The following is a 26,027-nucleotide window of genomic DNA, read 5'->3' as shown; positions in this document are numbered from 1 at the left end:
AAAAAAAAATGTTTACTGGATGACTTATTACTTGATATTGTTTCTAGTTACCTAGTATTTCCAGTTATGCTATTCTTCAGAGCATGTTGTAAGACTAATTTCTTCCACGCAGGCATAACCTCCCAAAAACATTGCCAAATGAATACCCTCAAAAATGCCCTCTTACCTTTTTCAAGCTTACAGACATGCTAATTTCAAAACTGGAAAAATTATTATGTATGTTCCACACTATTTTAAAATCAGTTTTTCATCCTGTAATTGACATACTGAATTGTCAACTAGTTATGAATTTATTTCTGTGTACTATCATGTGCTATGTGTCCACAGAACTTTTCCAGTGTTGTACAAACTAAAATGCAATATAATTACATGTCTTATTTTTGACTCAGAAGGAGTTAAGGCCGCGTATTTGCACAGTAAGAACTGGATTATTTAGGAGATTTTAATTGGTTTAAAAGGCTTTTAAATTTAGTTAGCTGGAATCTAAAACAGGTCAGGGCTGACTGGAATTGTATTTTGTCTTATGAATTCTTGCAAAATAACTTCATGGTCTTAAGCCTTCCCTTGGATTCATACTGATCCTTGGGAGGACAGCGTTAGTGCTGGCTCTTTCTGTTGCTAACAATCTACCACTTCTGCCTTGGAAATTAGATCTTGTTGTTCTACAACAGAATTTAGATGAATTACTTCAACTGCATTGGCAGCCAGCCACTTCCTTCTCTCTAAAGCTGCAAGGTAATAATTGTCTAGAAATACACTGATCAGAAACATTTCTGTGGAGCTCCATAATCAGATTTGCTAGATAATCCATAATTGGCTGATAGATTATTAAAACGTACTTTCTAAATAACTGCTACACAAAGAAAAAATATGTGCAACCTAATCCTGTGACTCCTGTATGTGAGGATATCTAGAAACTGCCAAGATGCTGGCCATTATCAGGAGGGATGAAGCTGGGGAAAAAGGCGAGTCTTAGATAACTTATATAGTGCCTCTGAAAAGTTAGTAGATTTGGTATTGCTTAAAATCTCCAGTTCTGAAAATGCTTCTGTAATATACTTTAATATGTCTATATGAATTAAAGGAGAACAAGGCACCGTTTCCTCCCCAGAATATATTTTTAAAATAAATTCATATCTTTTTCATTTTAAAAATATTTTTTTTTGTTTGTCTCCCCAAAAGATTCCATTGCTAAACTAAAAATCCTTCTGTCTTCCTAATCTTTCTATACAATTCTTTGCTCTGCCAGCTGGAGAGCTCTGGGAGGCAAACTGGGTGACAGAGCAGTGGGTTTATGCATCCAGCTGAGAAGCAGCTAGTGTGGGTGCTCCTTCTGGGGCAGCTGTCGGGTACAGACGTGAGAGTGTCAGGGTGCTCCAAAGTGCTAGGGCACATGGGCAGATTGGACGTATTTCAGGAGTGAGGTCAGCAGGAACATGGGAGTGAAATGGGAGATCCCTCTGGTGAGGAAAGAGAGGAGAAAAATCTATTAGAAAGTAGGCTTAATTACTTTTCCTGCTCAAGGAACTAGTTTCTATTCAGTGAAAGGCAAACATGCTTAGTAATACGGACCACTAGCAATGCATTGATCTGTTATAGGACTATAAGACTGTCAACTTGCCTCTTTTTAGCAAAAAGTTACTGTGTGTTTGCAAGATCAAAGGCTTAACCGCAGAGATACTTTGTAAGAAACCACACAGACTACTGGAACTGATAAGCCTTCTGGTTCTCATCTCTGAAAATACTAATTGCTACTATTAGAGAAGCTTTTTTCCTTGTTTTCTATAGGAGACTGCCTTTTTTGAAGTTTCCACTACTGAATAGACTTTCATATGTTTAAAAATACATCAAATGATTGTTCCTACTCTAATAAAAACCAGGGTGGGGAAAAACTCTAATACTGGTAACGTGTTACATCAGGATTGCATCCTTCCTATCCAGGACAAAAATATGATTTCACTTAATCATAATGTTATTTCCTCAAGTATTCAGTAAGTCAACCCAACTATGGGTTGGCAATTCATTGCCATATGTTATCACTCCTCATGAACACTTAAAGGAAAAGGCTCAATAACCACTGCATAGCTACAAGGTGTTCAGGGACAAATTATGTGCAAAGAAGTTACACTCCTATAGTTGTCATGCTTTGACAATAAATAATTTATATTCTATATACTTGGGAGAATTCTTAAATAGTAGGTTTCATACATATTTTACCGCATCAATTCAGTGATGTATTTTCAAGAATCTGCTTTCAAACCTATCCCAAATATCTCCTAATAAGTGCAGACTTGGCAGATTCAACATTTCTATTATTCTATAAGATATGCCAGGGGAGGTTTAGGTTGGATACTAGGAAGAGGTTCTTCACTCAGAGGGCGGTGGAGCACTGGAACAGCTTCCCAGGGAAGAAGCAATGGTGCCAAGACTGACAATATTCAAGAAACCTTTGGACAATGCCCTCAGACACACGGTGTGAAAGCTGTGGTTGTCGTAAGCAGGGACAGGAGTTGGACTCGGTGATCCTTGTGGGATCAGGACAGTCTATGAGTCTATAACATAAAAATGTTGTACAAAAAGATGTGCTTTCTGGTCCTCAAAAGGAATGAGGAGGATATGGCAAACCATCTGGACAAACAATTAAGCCAGCCTAGAAAATGCTTCAGTCACTCAAAAATGGAAATAAGACAGGAAACACATGCTTTTAAATATTTTACTGAAAATAAAATAAACAGTGGCTCTCCTCTGGTAAACCTCTGAGTAGTTTCAGTAGATGACACCAAACTGAGTTGCCACACTGGAAGGATGGGGCATCATCCAGAAGGACCTGGACAAGCTGGAGAAATGGGGCTGTGCGAATCTCATGAGGTTCAACAAGGCTGAGGGCAAGGTCCTACACCTGGGACAGGGCAATCTGCAGTTTCACTACAGGATGGGGGATAATGTGATAGAGAGCAGCCCTGCAGAGAAGGACTTGGGGTGCTGGGGGATGAGAAGCTCGACGTGAGCTGGCAATGCGCGCGCACAGCCCAGAAACCAACCGCATCCTGGGCTGCATCAAAAGAAGCGCGGTCAGCAGGGCAAGGGAGGGGATTCTGCCCCTCTATCCTTTCTTGTGAGACCTCATCTGGAATCCTGTGTCCAGTTCTGGAATCCTCAACATAAGAAGGATATGGAGCTGTTGGAACGGGTCCAGAGGAGGCTACAAAGATGATCCGAGGGCTGGAGCACCTTCTATATGAGGACAGGCTGAGAGAGTTGGGGTTGTTCAGCCTGGAGAAGGCTCTGAGGAGACTTTATAGTGATCTTCCAGTACCTGAAGGGACTACAGGAAGGCTGGTTCACAAAGGCTTGTAGTAATAGGTTGGGGCGGAACGGGTATAAACTGGAAAAGGGCAAATTTAGACTAGACATAAGGAAGAATTTCTTCACGCTGAAGTGGTGAGGCCCTGGCCCGGGCTGCCCAGAGAAGCTGTGGCTGCCCCATCCCTGGAGGTGCTCAAGGCCAGGTTGGATGGGCCTTGGGCAGCCTGAGCCAGTGGGAAGTGTCCCTGCCCATGGCAGAGGGGTGGAACTGGAGGGGCTTTAAGGTCTCTTCCAACTCAAACTATTCTATGATTATTCTTCTCCCTGAGGCCGGCACGGCCGCTCCCGAGGGCTCTTTGGGTGTTTAAACACGAGCCTCTCTCAACCGCTCTGCACGCGCGGCGCCCTTTGTTCCGCCCGGCCCGCGCTGCCGCCGCCGTTTGCGCGTGCGCGCTGCCTGCCCCTCTCCTCCCCCCCGCCCCCCCTCCCCGGGAACGCGCGTGCGCGCTGTTCCCCCCCTCTCCCCCGGGATCGCGCGCGCGCGCGGCCCCAGGCAGGCTCAGCCCGCCCCGCCACAGCTGCGCGCGCCCCCGCGGCGGAGTCTCCTCGGCCGGCAGCGAGCGGAGACAGAGAGAGGCAGAGGGAGCGGGAGCCGCGCCGTCGGTTCGCGCCGGGCAACCCCCACCCCCCACCCCATCCCGCTCACACCACACGCAGCGACTCGGCGAGGAAGCGGCGCCGCCCCGCAGCCCCGAGCCCAGGCCGCCTCAGCGGGGCCCGCCCAGCACAGCGCCCGCAGGTGAGCGCCGAGGGGGAGGCCGCGCGGCCATGAGGCCCCGCCGCGGCCTGGCTTCCTGTGGGGCCTCCCGGGGACGGAGCGGGGGGGGCGGGCCGGGCTTTGTGCGCCAGGCCGAGGCGCGGGGCCCGGGCTGCCCCTTTGTGGGCCCGGCGTGCGCCGCGCTTTGTGCGGGGCCTGCGAGGGGAAGGGCGGGCCCGGCCGCGGCGGAACAGGTTGCCCGAGCACAAGGGGCTGCGGAGGGCGGCCTGCCCGGGCGGGAGGCGGTCTGCGTGTTCTCTGATCCGCTGAGAACCGACAGCGGGGGAGATTCTTGCTCGCTCCTGCGAAATTAAAAGGCTGGAGACCTTCCGGCCTGTCCCCTTCTCCGCTGTGCTAAAAGGATAGGAAACAATGGCTTTTCTGGCGAAAGGCAGAGCGTCTTTCTTCGAGAGAAGAACTGACTTTTCCGCCGGTGAACTGGTGGCACTTTAATTATAAGCTCGCGTTTCGTTTGGAACTGTAAACACACGATACTTCTGCCATATTCTCTCATCAGGCTCTGTTGTAACTGGTTTGTGTGAATGCTGTCTTTCCTCTCTAAAAAACAGTTTGATCGTATGCTAAATAAATAGATAAAGCGACCTAATTTGTTGAACGTGGTAGATGAGTGAATGTTAGGAAGTTCGTAGTTAATTGGACTAGGTCATGGAGGACATGGGATCTTCCACGCGTGGCATATAGTTTCGGGGTGTGTTTATCTGCTTTTTGAACTCTGAGGCTAGCACAATGCATTCCAGAAGGGGAGGATAAATGGAAGGGACTCTTCTCAACCATGCGTTATTCAAGCTGGTCTTCAAGAAGATCTGAGGTATTGCAATATTGGTAAACTGATACAGAGGCTTTTAGGGTAAAATTTGGGTCTCTGGACTAGTCATCTGTGGCAGAAAATAACTTTGGGCTGTATACCTACAGGATAAATAGATCTACTTTCCTAATTTGTTCTGTACTGTAACATTGATGTAAAAGTTGAGTGCTGGAAATGGTAATTGTGTTAGTTTCAGCGGAGACTAATGTTCTTAAATAGCTTTAGCACTTTTCACAGCAGTGAAAAATTATACAGGAAAGCACAAGAATAAGAATCCTCCATCACAGTATATTTCTAGGATTCTGTTGTGACCCAGGAATTCTGAAACTAAGAAAATGATGAGCATTTTGGTCCTGAAAGTTCATGTCATGACAGATTATCTTATCCATTAATCTGTCGTGCTTGTTGGTAAGGTTTTAATGCTATAGTCTAATTAGACCGTACTAGAGGAGTTATGTCAGAAATTCGGTGGCTTCAGCTAAGTAGGTGTGAACTAAGGAAAGTAAATATTTTAAATAACACAAGTACTTTCCATACTAGGTTTGAGTAGTTGTTGCTGTCTGCTTAGTGTGAATTGAGAAAGGTGCTGCTCAGATGCCAAAAGACAATTGCCTCTGATGTGGAAGAGAGGGGAGCACGAGCATGTTCACGTAAGAACGAATTCTTTTTGTTCTGAGAACTGAAAGAAATCAAGTAGGACAGTTTTACGAACACTGATCTTCACATAAAACATTCTGGAAGACTATACGTGCAATTCCTATGAGAAACACGGTGCTTTATTTTTCTGTTTGTAATAATGTTTGTAGTCTTGTAACTGTCAGCTGTTTGACTGAGTTTTGCTAAACAGATTATCAGTGTGTGTTGCTTTAAAGGTTGTCTCATTTTCAGGAGCTAAACTGAACCAGAATAGTCAAGGTATCTGACATTCTGGACACACATAAGGAACTCAGTTCTGCAGTTGTGAAGCAGTCTACCAAAAGCCAAAGTGAAAATTGTGTTTGCAACTGCTGATCGTAGTTACCTGAATTCCCTGGTTGGTGCTGTTAAGTGCTACCTGCTGCAGAAAACAATAGCAGTCAAGTAAGGACACGGGCAAGCTCTAGTTCGTCTCAGCCATTGCTTAGGGCCTAAAGCTTAGGATCTCTTCTCTGAAGTTCACAGTCTTGAGCATCATGAGCATCGTAGGTGCAGGAGATAGTTCTTACTGGGTTTTTTTCTTTTTTTATTGCTTTGGTTTTTGAAGGAAAATGAGCTTTAATTAAAATGAAAACTAATTGTGATTAAAAAAGAATAGTAAGAGAGAGCCCTTTTGGCTCTTAACAAAAATATGCGACAAGTAGAGAAATATTGTTAGATTAATAAAAATGTTTTGTTCATTAATAAGGATTGTTGTAAGCAATTTACTCTTTTTCAAAGTGTCTGCTCAAGTCTTAAATGTACAATGTCATGATAAAAATGCAATTCTAATGTATGTTTTGTGTGTACAGCATCACATTATGGACTAGAAATTGAGAGATAGACGTAAACACTATGTTATGACTGTGAGATGTTACTGCAGATTTACTGGAGTTTTTCCTTGCATGCTTAATTGCATGCAAAAAAAATCTTCCCATGTCATTGATTTGGAGTTGTTTTGTACCATACTATAGTGTGTTTAGCTGTTAACTGTAAAGACAGACAACAAAACCTGGGATTAATACCCTGTTAATACTCTTAGGTTTTATGCCACACTTTGTATATGTGTGTGCGTATGTGTGTGTGTATGTTTTCTAGTTCTAATCCAGACCGCATAGTATGTTTCTGTAATGCCCAAGATAACTATTTTAAATACATGCCTGTTTGGGTTAATCTATAAAATGGGGATTCTTTGTGTTGTCAGAGGAATAATGAGGGATTTGATTACTAATTCGACAGTGCTTTAATCAGATAAAGTGCTAGATAACTACAGTTAACCAAGTGGCACGCTTCTGATTTTGACTTGTTTCTCTTTGTAAAAACTGAATACGGAAGCCAAGGTTGGGTGTTGTATTTTCAGTGTGAAAGTAAAACACTGTTTGAATGGTGAAGACTGTATTTATCCTTTTGTGTTTGGAAATGCAGTTTAAAAAATTACTGTGGCTGTATTCATACCGGCAAAATTATTTTGAAAGTGCAGCAAATTCATCTACAGATAGGTTTTGTTGACCATTTCCTTTATTGTTTGCTTTACCTAGAAACAGGTTTATATCTTTTCTTATGATGACCTTGCTGAGACATGAAGAAAAACAAGGAGAGTGTAGTGATAACTTCTGCTGCTTAAAGAATTAGTCATTGGATCCTTTAAACAGCAGTTCTTTGAGCTCGGGTTTGTGGCATGGAATCTTTTAAGTTACTATTTTAAAGTTCTTTCCTACAGTTCTTGCATATAGTATGAAACGGGGCAAAAATTTGTTTAGTCTTTGATGAAAGACCACAGTGGCTTTCCAGTGTTTGTGTTTGGTTTTTTGAACACTGTCAAGGAGTAGCATTTAGAATGCCACAAGTTTTTTTAAGTTATTTTCAGGTAAGTGTTCAGATGAACTATGTCAAAGCAAAACTACAAAGTCAAATTTTGCTAAATTTTGCTGATGTAGAGATTGCTGAAAGGTTGAGAAAGGTTTAACTGGTGTAGGAGTATTTTAAATTAATTTAATGTTAAATTAGAGGAGGAAAAGCTTAAAACCAAATTCCTCTATGTAAAAATTGCTAGAGTTGGTGTCTAGCTTAGAAATGGAGGTGTGTTAAAAGGCCTATCGTTGTTTGTTTACTCTGTAGAACAGATATTTCACGAAGGAAGGTTCTGTGTCTCTTCTGTATATTGCAAGAGGATGACAAATACTAGATTTTTAAGTTCTGTTTTGTAGATCTTATTACATGTTGCATTGTGCTGAAGTGTAATGTAGGTATGAGATTGAAGTGGATTTTAAAAGTTAGTTTGTCCTGTGATTTTTCTGAAGGTGAGTTAGCATTGTTTGTAGAATGTGTGTTTAGTTGCTGTTAACATTTCAGTATTAGGAAAGAAAAATAATAGAAGATGTAGCACTGAACAAGCTGTGGCACATCCAGGATACAGTTCTGCCATAGCTAAAGACAGTTTCTGTCCAGCCTGCCGGCAATAACTTGCAGTGTTGCTGTCACCAATGTGAACGAGAAATGGGCCAGTTTTAGTCTCAAGATCAGTTGAAAACTGGTTGCCTGTTGGGAAGGGGTACCTTGCTGCCTGTTGAGGTAAAAGCCAGTGCTACTGGAAGAGATGCCATCCTCTGCCGTAGTGGGTGTGCTCAGGATCAGTGTAAGTGCAGGCTTATGGCTGAGAAAGAAAGATCTCGCTCTCCATTGCCAACTTGGTTTTGGTGTCTTCCTGGTGTGTGAGCTTAAGCACTCATGTGCAAGACTGATCTTGCTGAATACATTATCTTAAAAAGAGAGAAAACTAATGAGTAAAAGGCAGGCAGCATGGCCCTTCCTTCTGGTGGCAGCTTGCTTTTGTTTGTTGTAAAAATGGTGGAATTGGACTCTGACACACTGTCTGTGCATGCCTGGTGCTGTGAAGCCTGTGTCTGGCGGGATTGTTCATTGTGCTATACATGAACCATTTTCTTCAGTTGTTTGTAATGGTATCTAAAAGCTCTTAAGAAGCACTGTAACTGTGCAGTTCTTAAAAGTACTGTTAAACTATCTGAGAACCTTTGAAACATTTAATGTGCTACTTTCTCTTTTAAAGATAGTGACTGTATCTCCGTGTATCAGCTTAAATACATGAGATTTTTGGAAACTTCATTGGTTCCTGCATTTTTTTGTCCAGACAGGGGATTTAGAATTTGCTACAATCTTATGATCAGATATGTTAATAGTCTTTAATATGCATTTGTATTTTGACACATATATACCCCCAGTTAAAGGTGTACAAGACAAACTAATCATAGAATGGTTTGGGTTGGAAGGGACCTTAAAAATCATCCAGCTCCAACCCTGCTGCTATGGGCAGGGACACCTTCCACTGGATCAGTTTGCTCACAGCCTCATCCAACTAGGCTTTGAACATCTCCAGAGATGGGGTTTCCACAGCTCCTCTGGGCAACCTGTGTCAGGGCCTCACTGCCCTCACAATTCTTTCTAATATCTAATGTAAATTTCCACTCTCTCAGCTGAAAACCATTCCCCCTTGTCCTGTCCCTGCACTCCCTGATAAAGAGCCCCTCCCCAGCTTTCCTGTAGGCCCCCTTAAGTACTAGAAGGCTGCTATAAGTTCTCCCCAGAATCTTCTCTAGACTTAACAAGCTCAAGTGTCTTAGCCTGTCTTGTCTGGGTGGTGCTTTAGCCTTCTGATTGTCTTCGTGGCCTCCTCTGGACTTGCTCCAACAGATCCATGTCCTTCCTGTGCGGAGGACTCCAGAACTGAACACAGGACTCCAGGTGAGGTCTCACAGGAGTGGAGTAGAGGGGCAGAATCGCCTCCCTTGGCCTGCTGGTCACACTTCTTTTGATGCAGTCCAGGACACGATTGGCTTTCTGGGCTTCAAACACACATAGCTGGCTCAAGTTGATCTTCTCATCCACCAGCACCCCCAGGTCTTTCTCATCAGGGCTACTCTCAATCCATTCTCTGCCCAGTCTGTTTGTGCTTGGCATTGTCCCGACGCAGGTGCAGGACCTTGCACTTGGCCTTGTTGAACTTCATGAGGTTCACACAGGCCCGCCTCTGAAGCTTGTCAAGGTCCCTCGGGATGGTATCCCTTCCCTCCAGCGTGTCAACTGCACCACACAGCTTGGTGTTGCCAGCAGACTTGCTGAGGGGGCTCTCAGTCCCACTGTCCATGTGTAAGACAAAGATGTTAAACAACACAAGTTCCAGTACTGGCCCTTGCAGAATGCCACTCGTCACTGGTCTCCACTTGAGCATTGAACTGTTGACCACAACTCTTTGAGTGAGACCACACAGCCAACTCCTTATCCACTGGGTGGTCCATCCGTCAAATCCATGTTTCTCCAGTTTACAGGCAAAGATGTCATGTGAGGCTGTGTCAAATGCGTTTTACAAGTCTGGATAGGTGATGCCAGTTACTCTTCCCTTATCCAGAACAGGCTGTACCCCCATCATGGAAGGCCACCAAATTTGTCAGGCACAGTTTGCCCTTACTGAAGCCATGTTGGCTGTCACCACTCACCACCTCATTTTCCATGGGCCTCAGCAGAGTTTCCAGGAGAAACTGCTTCATGATCTTGCTGGGCATTGAGGTGATGCTGACTGGCCTGTAGTTCCCCAGGTCTTCTTTTTTTCCTTTTTTAAAAATAGGGATTATGTTTCCCTTTTTCGACTCTGTGGGAACTTCACTGGAGCGCCACAGTTTCTTAAATATGCTGGGTAATGGCTTAGCAACTTCATATGCCAGTTCCCTCAGGACCTGCTGATGCATTTCATCGAGTTCTGTGGACTGGTGGACCTTCAGGTTCTTTAGATGGTCTTGCACCTAATCTTCTCCCACAGTGGGTGATTCTTCCTTCTCTCAGTCGCTGCCTCTGCCTTCTGCAACTTGGGCAGTGAGGCTTGAGCCCTTGCTGGTGAAGGCTGAGGCAAAAAAAAAGGTGTGTACCTCAGTCTTCTCCATATCCAAGGTAGCCAGGTCACCCACTTTCTTCCAGAGAGGGCCCACATTCTCCCTGGTCTTCCTTTCACCACCTATAGAAGCTTTTTGTGTTGTCCTTGGCCAGATTTAATTCTGTCAGGGCTTTAGCTTTCCTAACCTGATCCCTGACTGCTTGGACAGTTTCTCTATATTCCTCCAGGATTTCCTTGTTCATCCATACGGGCCTCCTGATGTTTTTGCCTGAGTTCCTCTTTGTTGGGATGCATCGTTCCTGAGCTTGGAAGAAGTGATCCTTGAATATTAACCAACTTTCTTGGTCCCCTTTCCCCTCCAGGACTTTATCCTATGGTACCCTACCAAGCAGATCCCTGAAGAGACCAAAGTCTGCTCTCCTGCAGTCCAAGGTGGTGAGTTTGTTGTGTGTCCTCTTGGCTGCCTTGAAGATATTGAATTCTACCATTTCATGGTTCCTGCAGCCAAGGCTTCTCTTGAGCTTCAAATTACCCACCAACCGTTTGTTGTTGGTGAAAACAAGGTCCAGCATAGCACCTCTCCTCGTTGGCTCTTGCTATCACTTTGATAAGGAAGTTATCATCAACACACTCCAGAAACCTCCTGGATTGCTTATGCCCTGCTGTGTTGTCCTTGCAACAGATAATTGGGGTGATTGAAGTCCCCCATGAGGAACAGGGCTTGCAAATGTGAGGCTGCACTGATCTGGCTGTAGAGGACCTCATCCACTCGCTCTTCCTGATCATGTTTAACTATTGCTGGTTTCTAAATTCATGTGAACTTGTTCGCTTCTGCCTATATATGAGCCTTAAGTTTTGGTTTTTTCCTTTTTATGTGCACTTCTTGTGAAAGCTCTGCTCAGCTAATATTTTGATTTCTGAAAGACTCTGCATTTTGAAATAGATATGTATGTATACATGTGTAATATAGAAATATCAGTATATTAATGTTTATATTAGATATTATTTTATTTTCGTTTGTATTAAATACATGTTCTTATAAAGTATGTTTGATTACTATTATATATTTATAATAAGATATTGATATTTATTAAATAGTTAAAATGCTTGTAGAAATAGATATATAAGATCGTTAGAGTCACAAATTACTTTCATTCACAGAATTTTTGCCCCCGTTCTTTGTATGAAGATGTCAACACAGTTGAGAGTTAATTTGTGTAGGGTTCATCTCTACATGGCCGATATCTGTGTGATTAGAAGAGTACCTTAAGGTTGTAATTTGAAGACTGGTTGTACAGGTGTGACTAGGGAATAATTTGGCAGGCAGATGTTGCTCTGTTGTACTACGAAATTTTAGTCTGGCTTCCTGCTAGGTCAGGTATAATCAATAGAAAGGAAATTTTACAAATGAAAAGTACCCATTCTATAATAGAAGTTGAGGTGGACATTCTTCTATACAAGCACCTGAAAAGCAGTAATTTTAAGTGCATGTTTATGCATATTAAAAATTGCTGCTGTCCTAACAGCTTTACTTTAAAATCAAGTGTTCCGTTTCAGGAAAATTTGTTGCTTCTTGTACAGTCATATTTCTTCCATGGATGTACAAGTGTTCATCTACCGAAGGAGCTGAGTGTGAGGAAAAAGATTTCCTGACTGTGCGTATGAGGAAGTAGGGTTGCATGTGAAACTTTAGTTTTTTTAATTCCTAACTTTCGAGTGCTTGATCCTCCAACCAGATATTGTAATTGTGTATAATTGTAACACTCTCCTAGTAGAAGGCTAAAAAGTACTGAATTTTACAGTTGCACTCTAGAGAGTGAGCCACATTGTTAGGGTTTGAGGTTTGAGATTCACCACTGCAACATAGACTCAACTTTTGATTTTAACTACAGAAGAAAGGACAATATTTTGCAGAGCAGGACGTAGTGGTCGGTGTTGAATTTAGAAAGTGGTGATAAAGAGAGCATGAAATAGCAGGAAGGTTCATCTATTGTAATTTCCAAACAGTTTATAATATCTTATGTTTTATTTTCTGATGCAGGCTCAGGCCTGACTTCAGAGTGAATTTTAATGTTGTATGCCATGAAGCATTTCCCAGGCAATACAAATAAGTGAAGTAGTGAGTACATTTTACTTAGCATTTGACATATTCCTAATCAGAATTTAATGGCAGTAAAAGACCACAAAATTCTCATTTCAGAGTATTCTTTTTCTGCTGAATTTGAATCCCTTGTTTCAAAAGCTGGATAGTTGGATCTTCACTAAGAAAGCTGAAGAAAGAATGTTTTCCTGCAAAATGTCTGTATGGAGTTAGAAGGAGGCCTTCAGATTAGATACAGTGAGAATGGTGTTGCCAATGTCTCCCTTATTCATCTCTATGATGTACAAAATACTGGAATGAATAGAGGGCAGTTATCCATTTGTGATCAGGTGTCAGAAAGGAAACAGTCGTTGAAGTTTGACTGTTGCTGACTGTAAAAACTGAGATGTTAAATACTTCCACATAGTGTCCTTTAGCATATAACTATTTAGTTATTGCTAACCTGAAGTAAATTTAGATAGGGTCTACAGAGCTAATTTAGTGTTCTTATTGAGTTAATTAATTCCCCTTTGCTTTAATGTCTGACACTTCCAGCTACTGGTGGTACCTCTAAAAGGCAGGGAAGTACTTGCTTGTGGTGACTTAGAAACTTGTGAGGGAGTGGGACCTAATCCAGCTCTCCCTGGCCACAGACTGCTGTTCTAGTAGTCTCTTTTTTTAAGGTTTCAAGGAATGCTCAGTCTTCCTGAGTAAAATGGTGGTCTGTGGACTCAGCAGTTCACCCCATTTCTGCTGCTTTGCCTCAGGTTGATAATACTTGCTGGAAGAGTGCTCTTATATCTGAGATAAAGCCACGTTCTAAAACTGATGTTTACTTGAAAAGCAGTAGAGCTGTTGCTCTGTGCTTGAATGTGACCCTGGCAGACCGCTTAATAGCCAAGTTTAAGAATTTGAGTAACAGTGTTATAACTATTTAAAAAAAGATTTTTAATGCTAGCAGTTGAATCCTTGTACAGCTACAATGCTACAGAAATGCTCTGTGCTGCTGGATGTACTTAGGTGTAGATTTCGTGTTTGACATACCTTGGGGCACCAAGGTCTGTACTCTGGAATCAGAATCTCTATCATCCAAGCCCTCTTCTGCGTGTTCACTCTTGCCAGGTCAGATTGCCATTCTTCACAGGGCTCCGCACTCATCAGGACTGTATGCAGGAATACAGTTAAGGATCGCAAGAATAAATTATTATTTAAGATGGAAATAAGTATGAACCTAAGCAATGCACAAGATGGAAAGATCTTTATAAAAACAGTAAACATACATAACCCTGCACTGACTCCTCCTACAAAGCAGCTTTCTGTGTCACGTTTAGTGTCTTTATAGGCCAGGTCCTCCTTGATCTGATCTGCTTAATTTAATGTTCTACTCCCTACTACTATATAGTTACGCAGGAAAAATATTGAGCATAAAATAGGTCTCGAATTTTAATTGGAATAGTTATCACAAAAAGACTTAATATGTTTTGATGTGTTGAAGTACTGGTACTTGTTTTAGTTTAGCCTCATGAATTAAGGTACGCACTTCCATGCCACACCCTCTTTCCTGTGTCTGCCACAGACACAGGAATGGTGATGCAATATTGCATGGCAATTACAGTATGCAGTGAAGAATATATTTTTTGCAAAATCAGACTGAGGGAAGAAACACAGCTCTCAAATTGTCACATTCGGTAGGATTTGTTGTTAACATTTACAGAAGTGGTTGTTTTTAAGTAATGGAGTGTAATTTAATACAGAACCCATCTATGATATCCTGTAGAACAGAATTGAGTCCTTTTTCTTTAGGTGCTTTTTTCTGCTGCAGTTACTTACTCACTTTGAAGCTGATCCTCCTGTATACCTGCCTTACTTTTTATTGCAACATGCTATATCTGAAGCTTTTAGAGGCAACTGTCTACCTGTGTTTATAGAAACTGCTGGGCTGAATTATTGTTGAAAGATAATCCTGATGCAGCTCAGTTCATTGTGCTCTGTGCGCAGTGAAAGGGAATTGGCTATTACTAAAAAATAAAGAATGTTTTCCCTGTTATTTCTGGTTTGTGCAGAGTTCTCTTTATTTTCATATGAAGTTTTTTATTTTCTAGATTCTATGGTTTCTGCCATCTTTACTTTGAAACTTGTACCTCTGCTTTATCTCCGTTAGCTTTACTGTGCTCTGACTACGGCTGACAGCAGAAAGGTATGTTCAGTTTAGTATCTGAGAAGGCTAGTGTGGTACAGCTCGTTTTGAGTTCACATCATAGTTTATCATGCTGTAAATTCTGTGTGTGGGCATGCTAGAGGTTCAGGAGTCCTGTGTCAAGGAAGGCTTTAACCATTGACAGACTACCGGTCTTAGCACAGAGGACACAGAGCTAGTGAAAAGAGAACGCTTTTGTCACAGAGCAGCACTTCAGGTGCAGTGCAAGAGTGTGCAGTATCCGCAGCCGTAAGGAGTGTTTCTGTATCTGTACCATCTTCATGCCTCTGTAGTAGGTGGGATTCAGCAGTGTCAGCGAGATAAGTTATTTGCTTGTTTCTAGCAAGTCCAGTGTGAAAGTGGTCCCTGATCTTTTTTTACTGTAACTGTTTGAATTTTATTTGTATGTGAAGAACAATTTTTTCGTTGTATTTTTGTTTATATATAGTGGGAAAGATTGTTTCACTAGTTAGTTTGTGGCTTAACTTTCTTTTATTGCAATAGATTACTGAATATCAATAATTTTTGCTATTCTTGTTAATGTATTGCTGCATTTTCTTTTTCTAGTGGTGGCATATGATAAATTGTCTTAGTGTAGCTTGAATTTTCAGGCATTTCCTTTATATTCCCCTAGCTTTTACTTTCAGTTCTGCTTCCTCTCCTTCCGAGCTCAAAATATGGGGGAGATAAACATCCTATTTTGCTTTATAATCATTTGTTGATGGTCTTATTCTACAAAGAAACCTGTTTTCTTATTTAGTGCTAAGTATAATTATAGTACACGTGAAAGCTGGATGTTCTCTGATTATACAGTATGGGGTCAGTGGTCCGAACTCAGGATTTTCCTATTGACCAGACATTTCTAGTTTTCATTCTAGAATGAAATTTGAGGTTTTATCAGGTAGTCATTTTTTCTCTGGACTTTGTTCCTCAGCTTCTGTTCCTTTGCAGGACTGCAGTATCATAGCAATATAGTCTCTGGTATTTCATGATAACTTGGATCTTAATTTTCTGGAATATGGAAAATTCTGGTTGGCTACAGTACTGGCCATGCACTTTTTAAAATTATGTAAGTTCTTTGTTGCATTTAAAAATGAATACTGTAGTCATGGTAGTAGCTTCTTTCTAGTATGATTGTTATATGATTGTTGTATGTCTTCTGTAGGACACTGTTCCTTCTTAACTTTAAACTATAAAGTTGGAAAAAAAGCTTTGATAGCTAGAAAAAACCCTACTATGTTGATGTTTAATATTCTGGCATAGATAGGCAGGAGAAGTAGTTGATGGTAGAGATGCAGCAGAAGTCAAGCAGCAGTAGCCAAGGCTCAGGTTTTTGTATCAGATTGGAAAAAGGTCACTATAATTTGATGGGATAATGATACTGCTTGTGTTTACATAGTTCTGTTTGTATCTGATTTTGCCCTGTAGTATGCATTGAATTTGGAGATTCAAAGATCTGGATGGCTCACTAGCAATGACTCAGTTGGTGATCATATTGTACACAAGAGAACATAAATGATAGTGTCAGAGGCATTGAGCATTAAGGTCTGGTGGTTCAGTGCAGAGGTAGCCGCGAAGAGGATGACGGATTCTGTGATCATATAAATCCATTAGGATTTCCTTTCCTGATGATTGGAAAGAGGAGGTGTCTTGAGGTGCAAGGAAAAAACTACCAGCAATTTCAGGCAGGCTGGGTCACTACCAGGTAGTGGAAATTGGTGTAATTTTGTATGAAAAGGAGATAAACTGGACACATGACATTTTACAAGAGGAAATCATCGTGAGGCTTGCTTCAATTTTGTAAAATTTTATTGTCTGTTTTATAATATTCTTTTACATTGGATTGCTCTGGCTTTTGGTTATTGTACAGGGAAAGAGAAGCTGTGAGGTGTCTGAAATAACAAGTAGCATATAGTCAAAAGCACTAAAGAAAACACTTTCTGGAAGTGTTGAACAAATGAATAATTCATTAATTTAAAACAGAGTGCCTAGACACTAAATTGTGTTCTGTAGTTGATTAATATTTTATGTCATGAATGTCTTCTAAAAGTTTTGAAGTAGGCCAGTAGGTACAGAGGCTGCATGTAAGCTGGGACGTACAATTCTTTGTCCAATGTTGTCAGATTTATGCTTTCGATATTAACTGTTTCAGGGCTTCGTGATCCAACATCTTGCAAGAGCTGTGAGAAATAAAATGATAGACCTCAAAATGGAAAAAAAACTCAGGTCCTTTGGGCCCTAAAATATCTTTAAGAATGTAAATAGAAATAAAAAATACTAATTTTTTTTTCAAACATGCACACAAGCTCTTCCCTGAGCCACTTGTACATAATCCACTTCGATTGCTGAAGTGTAGGTTTGGTGATGGTTAAGGCAACGTGAATTTTCACTAGAGCGTACTAAAACCTTTTTCCCTTCTGTTTTGCTGTACATTGATGATTAGACATGCAAGACGACAGAGGAAGGGTAGATTCATTGAAAAACTACTTTTAGAAATAGCAAGTATGTGTAGTTGAAAAACTGGATTTTCTGTAGTGCTGTAGATGTTGTCCTCAGCAATTTAAGACCTCTCATAATAGAGCAGCTATGGTTCAAAAAGACGGTATCCTAGCAGTTTTTACTATAAAATAAATGTACTGCTACTTTAAAAATTACAAGGAAGTTCCTACTTCACATACACAGTTGCCCCTGTTTAATCAGAACACAGTGTGCTTTTTAGCTACCTTCATTCTCAAGATAACATTCACTTGGGACTTCTCAGTAACACTTGCAGTTTCTTGGGCACAGTAGTATGTACCCTCTACGGGTGCACCCCCACACCCTTCTTGTTTCTAAATACGCGCACACATTTTTCTGTTGCATTCAAGAAATCTTCCTTCTGCTGCCAAAAGAATATTTGTGACTCTTTAATCTTTTCAATTTATCATTTCTAATATTTTACAAAATATTTATTGTTTAAAATGTTTTACAGAAATTACCAATACTGAATTGTACAAATATCTGGTGGTACTGGCTAATCTTTCTGCATCTTCTTTTAAGTTCTCATTTACACCTGTTTAATGAGTATTTTCAGCAGTTCATTTTGGGAGTCTTGACATTCTTTGGCTTATATTGCATCTTGAAAAAAGTAACCTGTCAGTATTTTTCACAACTTTGAACACTGTCATGAGATGTTCTCATTTCCAATGCTTTGTAACAGGGCATTGTTTTTTTCAAAATAAGTCTTGTTTTCAAATATTATCGTACAGTTAAAAAAATTCTATTATTCTATTGACGGCTGTAATGCATTAAGAATGCATTTTGAATGGAAATCTCTGAATTTGATTAGTTCTGAAATGTGATTGAAAAAAGATTTTATTGCCTCACTTATAGACGTTTGTGATAAGGCATTTTTTTCCTGTCCTTGCATTATATGAGATTATTTTCACCTTACAGCCATTAAGGTGCCTATATAGAAGTTTTGTAGGTTTTTTTTTTTAATACTAATGTTCAGTTACCCTTTCAAAGGCAAACTGAAATGTTAAACCCAACTCCAATCTATTTGATATGAGTGAAGATTTTGGAGAAGTTGATGGCGTTAACTCGAATTTCACCATGTTTCAGTGAAATGCAGGAGATGCGATTTCTAGGATGGTGTCTGAAGCAATCACCTTTGAAAGATGAGAAGCTGGAGAGGGTATCAGTCTATTCCTATCTACTGTTGTTAATTCCATGGCATGTGAGGCACATCTTTTTTTTGAACTTGGAATTGCTTTCCTTATGTCTGCACCTCAGCTAAACTTTTTTAAAAGTGAATTGATTGCGTCTTCCCACTCTCACAGTAGTTTTTTTACCCATCTGGGGTTTCAAATGCTTTCTCTTTTCAGACATTGCATGTTATATCGCTGTGTAGTAAGGAGCGCACAGTATCAGCCAACCTGTGGAAGGGCTGGTGGATTTGTTTTGGGGGACAGCTGCTTTGCTGCAGGAGAGAAAGCCTAGGACATGTTTCCAACACTTAAGAACAGTTTCTCGAAAGCGATTTCTGTACCAGTTCTCTTCAGCTTTTCTGGTTTTGTTTGGAAATATTCTTGCCCCTTGACTGGTAGGGATGTTGTTTACTGCACATTTAGGGGTGAAGCTAAAGTATACTTTGTGTCGAGTTAGTAGGCTTTGTTAAGAGTAATTAGGCATTATTTGCATGGGTTATAATACTCATACAAGCTTCCACAGAACAGGACTTGAGTTTCAGACAATTGGAAAGCATTTTAAAGATAACTTTTGTTTCTCAGATACTGTAGCCTTACTGTTTATGCAACCGAAACAATTTATTGCAGTTTGTTCTTCTCTTGCCTCCACTGAAACTTGTACTTCCACTATCTTACTATCATTACATCCGTATTCCATAATGACTGAGGTTTTCTGAGCCCAACATGTGCATCATGCAAGCATGTTGACTTGGTTCCCAACTCCTTTATTCTTAAACTGTTCTTTTTTTTTTTTTTTATAGTCCATGTGGATGTTCAGATATGCCACATTGTTCCAAATCTGTTGGTCTTTTCTTTCCCTGAGAAAGAAAGGGTCTGGAGCACAAGTCTTATGAGGAGCAGCAGAGGGAACTGGGGTTGTTCAGCTTAGGGAAAAGGAGGCTGAAAGGAGACCTCGTTGCACTCTACAATTGCCTGAAAGGAGGTTGTAGTGAGATGGTGCTGGTTTCTCCTCACAGGTGACAGGGCAAGAAGAAATGACCTCAAGTTGTGCCGGGGAGCTTTAGCTTGGATATTAGGAAAAATTTATTTACTGAAAGAGTGGTGAAGCATTGGCACAGGCTGTACGGGGAGGTGGTGGAGAAACGTGGAGATGTGGCACTTTGGGACATGGTTTAGTGGTGATGTTGGACTGGATGAGCTTAAAAGTCTTTTCCAGTCTTCATGATTATATAATATTGTGCTTTTGCTTAAATGAATGGAGGATATTTCTGTTGAATGAGTACTTTGTAGATCCACAGTGGAAGATGTGCATTTGAGCAGTATCCTTGGAATAGCAGGAACAGAGAGTGAAATTCATGGATTAGAAGAGTTTGAGTGTGCTCTGTAGCTGTCAAAACCAATTATTTAGGGAGGACGATGAAACCCACCAGCCTGTGTCTGCTATGGAGCTGTCGGGCAGCAGCAGGTGCGCGGCGCGCTGCCGTTCCCGGGGCGGCAGGGCCGGGGCAGGGTGGGGAGGAGCGCGGCGAGGGAAGCTCGGAATCCATTTTGGGGCAATGCGAGGGATGGCAGGGGCTGCCGGGAGCTGCCCTGTTCCCCATGACTGAGAGATCCGCCTGTGGCATCCCGTGAACCTGCCTGCCGGGAGCTAGCACCAGCGAGGGGAAAGGTAGCGGTGCTGGGCTTGGAGAGGCTTCCCCTGCGCTTCTGTAGTGGGGTTAATTTGTTTTGTAACTGCATAGGCTTGATAGTCTGGTGAGTTTAATGTATTCAACTGTTAACGGTTCTACTAGTCATTAACTCCTAGCTCTTTCACAGAAAGGGTCATCGGGCACTGGCAGAGGCTGCCCAGGGAGGTGGTTGAATTACCAGCCCTGGAGGTACTCAAGGACATTGGTTTTGTGGCAGATAGGAATAGTTGGACTCGATGGTCTAAGAGGTCTTTTCCAACCTAGTGATTCTGTGATTTTTTTAAGATAGATAGTTTTAAAAAATTAACTTCTCTGACTTTTCCATCGTGATGCATTGTTCATCTTTATGTTGACAAAAGTGATACAAGTGTAGGCTTTGGGCAGGTTTAGGCTTGATAAATTACAGTTTATAGTTTCATCCAGTTTATTCTTTGCTTGCTAATCTCAATAGCCTGGTTCACAGATTCTTGCTTCTTTTCATCTCCGCTCATGCAAATGGCCCTCAATTGTGGCAGGTGTGTGTGAAGGCTGGTTGCATACAGAAGTGGTGATAACGCAGGGCTGTGCTGTAGCTTAAAATGTTTGAGTGGGAAGTGAGCATCTGCGCATCAGGTCTTTCACAAAGTTTGTAGGTTGCTTCATTTAACTGTTGAATGGGCTCTGCAAGGTGTAATTAAGGCATCCAGAGCTCACCCGGCTGGTCAGACTGCCTAGGCAACTGGTTCGAGACAGTAGATTTTCACCACTGTTATATGTGGGTTACTGAGGACCCCTGCATCAGGATGGGTAGGTTCAGGCAAGATGAAGCACAAACTTTTCTGAAATGTGTGTGTGTTTCTAAAAGTGTTTCCCTTTAAATATTGTAATTTTACATATGAATACATGTGCAGTTTCTAAGCTCTTTCCAAGCGAACAATGACCAGCATTTGTTCTCCCCTGTGCAATTATTCTCTGTGTATAATTTGTTCTGGAGCGTAAAACTGCAGTGTGCCATCATGAGCCTCCCACCTGCGGGTGCTGGGGAAAAACAGCAGCAGTGCTTGCTTGTCACAGAGGCTTTGTCATTTGAATCCCTGATGTGGCGTCACTTCCCCAGGACATATATTTGATTGTCACAGATACCTTAAATTTTCTTCTAAGCTGGAATGGAATAGGAAACCAAAGCCAAAAGATACGAACATTCCTATCATATCTTTACAGTATCTGTTAAGGCTCAGCATTAAAAACCACTGTATCTGTTTTTCCCAGATGGGAACTGGTTATTTCTAGTTCAACAAGCCTGAGATGAAGGAAAGATTTTGGAGGGGTGAGATGATGCTGTTACTTGACATGTGAGACTCACAAAATCTGTGACTGAATACCAAATCTTAGACATTCATGTGTTTTCTGGCTCTGGACTGGGGACAGGTACTTCTGTAGCAGAATTTGAAATTGCCTGTGATTACTTTTCAAATGTCAAGGGATGAGTTATTTTGCATGTTAGCATTTCTTAGTCCTTCACTTCATACTCAGAACAGTGTGTGTCTTGCAAAAACATGCACAGTATTCTGCCTTGAGGTACCTGGTCCAAGTATGAGCAAGTTTGTGGGCGAAATGTTGCTAAATGTGGCAAGCTTGCATATTGCCTAATAATCCCACATCAGATATCAAGAGATTAAAGATTAAATGTATTTTGAGAGTTTTATACATACATGACAGATACAGAGCTGGTGTTCTTGCAGAGAAGGCCTTTAAGGTCATTGAGAATTTTAATGTGTAATGGAAGCCAGTTTTGGATAGCATTTTACTTAACATCCGTTAACCTATGAAGGTAACATTTAGTTTTTCAAAATGAAGTGGTCCTCGGGTTTTGGTTGTTGTTTTTCTTTTTTTCCTGTTAGAACTATTAATAATTCATTTGGCACAAGGAGGAGGAGAATTAGGGGGTGCAGGACAAAATGTATCATCCATAACATGTTAAGAAATATGGTACTTTTACCGCTTCTGTTGAATGCTTGAGCAAACTGTTTGGTCAGACAGCTGTTAACTTTTGTCTGGGGAATTTGGGAAGAACAGAACTTCCAAGTAAACTCCACTGAATGTAAAGCTTCCTCAGCAGTGCCTTTTCTCAAGTCACCGGAAGTGTCAGTACTTACTTGTTAAAATTAATCCTCAAATTTGATCTTTTTAATTTCTTGTCTTCTCTGGGAGATTCAGTAAAAAATTCCTGTGTTTTTGTTTTCTGTTATCTTTACAAATGGCTTAGTTCAGGAAGCTGTCAATTGCCTTATGAGCTGTGGGACTGTGTAACAGAGTAATGAAAATGACAAGTGATTATCTTGTCCTGAGAAAAAAACAGTGATCATCTTGGCTATGTTTTTCCTTGCTGCTCTTTTTCAATTCTTTTTAAAAAATTATACAGTAAACATGATTACTGGGCAGGTCATATCTGGAAGTTAATTTTTTCATAAAAATGGCTAGTTTCTTATCTAAATAAACGCATAGCAACTGAAAATTCAGCCTTAGAGTTGTCCCACAGTGCTCTTAGTTGCAACACACAAGTGAGCTGAGTGTTTTGTAAATGCAATATTAAAGTACAAAAGCAAGCTACTACGCAGATTTCATTTACATTTTTAGCGTATCTTTACTTATCTCCTTTGCAGCTTCCAGTAGGTAAATTCCACTTCAGAATAATTAGCAGCACTTCTTCACCTGTTAAATTCGCATGTCATGCAGGTGTCTGTTGTATACAGCACAGCTGATATTCTACACATAATGTATCCACAATCTGCATTACATCGGGTTTTTTGCATTCATTTGTATCTCTTTTCTTTTGAAGCTTCTTTGTAAATCATAAAGTACTGTGTGCGGAGGAAAGTGAAATTTGTTTTGATACTTATTCTTTTTTCTCTCTTCTGTTACAGAAATGAGCCGTCAGACTGCTACAGCATTACCTACAGGTACTTCAAAGTGTACACCGTCACAGAGGGTGCCTGCGCTGACTGGCACTACGGCTTCCAATAATGACTTGGCTAGTCTCTTTGAGTGTCCTGTGTGTTTTGACTATGTGCTGCCACCAATTCTTCAGTGTCAGAGTGGCCATCTCGTTTGTAGCAACTGTCGCCCCAAACTTACCTGCTGTCCAACTTGCCGAGGCCCGCTGGGCTCCATTCGTAACCTGGCTATGGAGAAAGTTGCCAATTCTGTACTATTCCCCTGTAAATATGCCTCTTCCGGATGCGAGATAACTTTGCCACACACAGAAAAAGCAGACCATGAGGAGCTGTGTGAGTTTAGGCCTTATTCCTGTCCATGTCCCGGTGCTTCATGTAAATGGCAAGGTTCTCTGGATGCTGTAATGCCACATCTGATGCATCAACATAAGTCAATTACAACACTTCAGGGAGAAGATATAGTGTTCCTTGCTACAGACATTAATCTTCCTGGTGCTGTTGACTGGGTTATGATGCAGTCTTGTTTTGGCTTTCATTTCATGTTAGTATTGGAGAAACAGGAAAAATATGATGGCCACCAGCAGTTCTTTGCAATTGTACAGCTGATAGGAACACGCAAGCAAGCAGAAAACTTTGCTTATCGACTTGAGTTAAATGGTCATAGGCGGCGATTGACTTGGGAAGCAACTCCTCGATCTATTCATGAGGGAATTGCAACAGCCATTATGAATAGTGACTGTCTAGTCTTTGACACCAGCATTGCACAGCTCTTTGCAGAAAATGGCAATTTAGGCATCAATGTAACTATATCCATGTGTTGAAATGGCAATTGAACCTCTTCAGGCCAGTGTTTAAAACCGTTGTATTTAATTTAGCAGAAACTAGGGTAACCATCTTTGACTGTCAGACAAACTATTTGGTAGATGGAGGGTAGACATATATGAAGGTAAATAAAAGGAAAGGCTGTTAAATTACAGGACGCAGTTGCATGTAGTAACACTAATATATTTAAAATAAGTCAACAGTAAACCACTGAAAATATATATACACCCAAAATGGGCATCTTTTGTATTAAGAATTGATTCTACAGGAAATGTTGTAAAATAATTCTAAAAACTTGTTTGTAGATTGATTGTACTATTGAAAAGGATACTGTTTCGTGTTTTTTGTTTGTGTTTTTCTCCTCTCCCCTTTGACTGACAAGCCATGTTGAGCGGTCTGATCTCTGGCCGCTGCACCCCCCCCTTGTAAGTCACTACATAGTATTGCTGCTGTTTGTGTATATTTTTTGTGTATTTGCTAATTTTTATTAACTTCTAGTTTTTCATTAAATAAATATGACTTTCTTTTCTGTAATTCAGGTTTTTCTCTTTTTTGTATCTTTTTAAAATTAATTACAGGTGTCATCTTTTGATATGCATAATTGCTATGGTGAAACTTATATTTCTGTATGTTTGGTAAATTTTGTCTCTTTCCAGTAGTCAATTCATTGGTGATACTGTTCTTAATTGAGCTATTTTGTGAATGTACTGAACTCGAAAGGAGTACTTATGTTCAAAGAAAGCTCCTTTAAAAACAGGTCTAGATGTTGTTGTACTTTGAGTTATCTTATAACAAAAATGAACAATTAAAATTTTTCCGAATTTAAAAAAAATTCACGTTTCAAATTTAGAGACGTTTAGAAACTTGATTGCATCCTTGTATTTGTTGGTTTTGCAGTGCAAAGAAGGTATTGTCTTACACAGTATTTGTAATGATAAAAACAGACCATTTGTTTTAAAAAAAAAAAAAAGGGCAGTCAGAATGAGATGTTTTCAGTCTTTTTATATTTGTCATTAAAAGAATACCTGGCAAATTAAAAAAACCCAACTTTTGCTTTTTGTTTTAGCTCAAAGTTTGACACATTGATACTCTTGCTCAGTTTCTTGTCTTCACATCTTTTGGTTGTTGCTAAAGTAACTGTCTTGAACTGATTTTTGTACGTGGTTTCTGTGACGTGATACACGTTACAATGCAAATAATCTTTTACAGGTGTGATTCACCAGCCGAAAAGGCTTCTGAAGGATACTGGGATTTATGCAGACTGCCTGTATGTGAAAACTTTAACTGTGAACGTAGATGGTAATTGTGTTTACAGAACGTAGACATAGAGGCAGAAAAGAGAGTAAGGTGAAAAGCTGCTTCCTCTCTCAAGCTGTCCAAAAGAAGTCTTTGTCAAACCCAGTAGCACTGGGCATCCGTTTGGAGAGGCAGCCTGGCTATTAACTACTTTTGTAACACATTAAAATACAGGTAATTTACTGTGCAGCATCTTAACTTCGATCTATTAAGACAACTCTTACTATTTTGATGCATGATGAGGTAAGTAGTTCTACAGGTAAGAAATATAAAAACTATTGGCTTGGATTAATAAAATAGTACAGAAATAGTTGGCTTCACACAGTGAAGGTAAAAAGTTTCACTTCTTTAAATTTAATGTTTAGGCTGTTTTAAATGTGCAAAGATTTCTTTTAAAAGATGTACCTTGTGACAGTAGATAAACGCTTCAAAAAATAATGCAAATTAGGTTTGGGTTTTTTTCCTTTATGAATATACAACTAATTGTTTGCAGTTTTCTAAATTCAGTCATTATTTTTAGCTAATAAGCTTGTCTGCGTTTATCTCGGGCTTGTCTTCTGGTCCATTGACAGAAACTTGGCTAAATACTTCAGATATTTTTAGAGGAATACCCTGACTCATCATCTTACTTGCTCACTCATGACTGGCTGGCTTGGCCTGACGGTTGCCTGCCAAGGTTACCTGACTTTTAGCTCTCCAGTTTTGTTAAGAAAATCAAGCTAGGAACCATCCTCAGTCTGATACTTAGGATTACAGAGTAACAGGGTGGCATAAGCACACAAGCTCCACAAT

At 40.7% G+C, this 26,027-nt stretch overlaps 1 protein-coding gene across 8 annotated transcripts in view; it reads left to right on the top strand.

Annotated features, from left to right (window-relative positions):
• SIAH1 (siah E3 ubiquitin protein ligase 1) overlaps window positions 1-25,515 on the top strand; it is a 46,127-nt gene extending 20,612 nt beyond the window's left edge. For 2 of the 8 annotated variants that reach the window (XM_054078395.1, XM_054078394.1), the window contains exon 2: window positions 23,088-25,515. In XM_054078395.1, coding sequence (XP_053934370.1) covers window positions 23,090-23,938 — 849 coding nt within the window. In that variant the 5' untranslated portion in view covers window positions 23,088-23,089 and the 3' untranslated portion in view covers window positions 23,939-25,515. Of the gene's footprint in view, window positions 1-3,950; window positions 4,106-4,236; window positions 4,656-10,889; window positions 10,963-23,087 lie in introns of those variants that run through there. The other 6 variants (XR_008451994.1, XR_008451993.1, XM_054078392.1 and 3 more) reach the window with 6 other exon arrangements.
• The last annotated feature ends 512 nt before the right edge of the window (window positions 25,516-26,027 follow it).

The sequence above is a fragment of the Cuculus canorus genome, chromosome 13, assembly GCF_017976375.1.
Source record: "Cuculus canorus isolate bCucCan1 chromosome 13, bCucCan1.pri, whole genome shotgun sequence".
Classification (NCBI taxonomy): Eukaryota; Metazoa; Chordata; class Aves; order Cuculiformes; family Cuculidae; genus Cuculus; species Cuculus canorus.
This window is presented reverse-complemented; position numbering and strand designations above follow the sequence as displayed.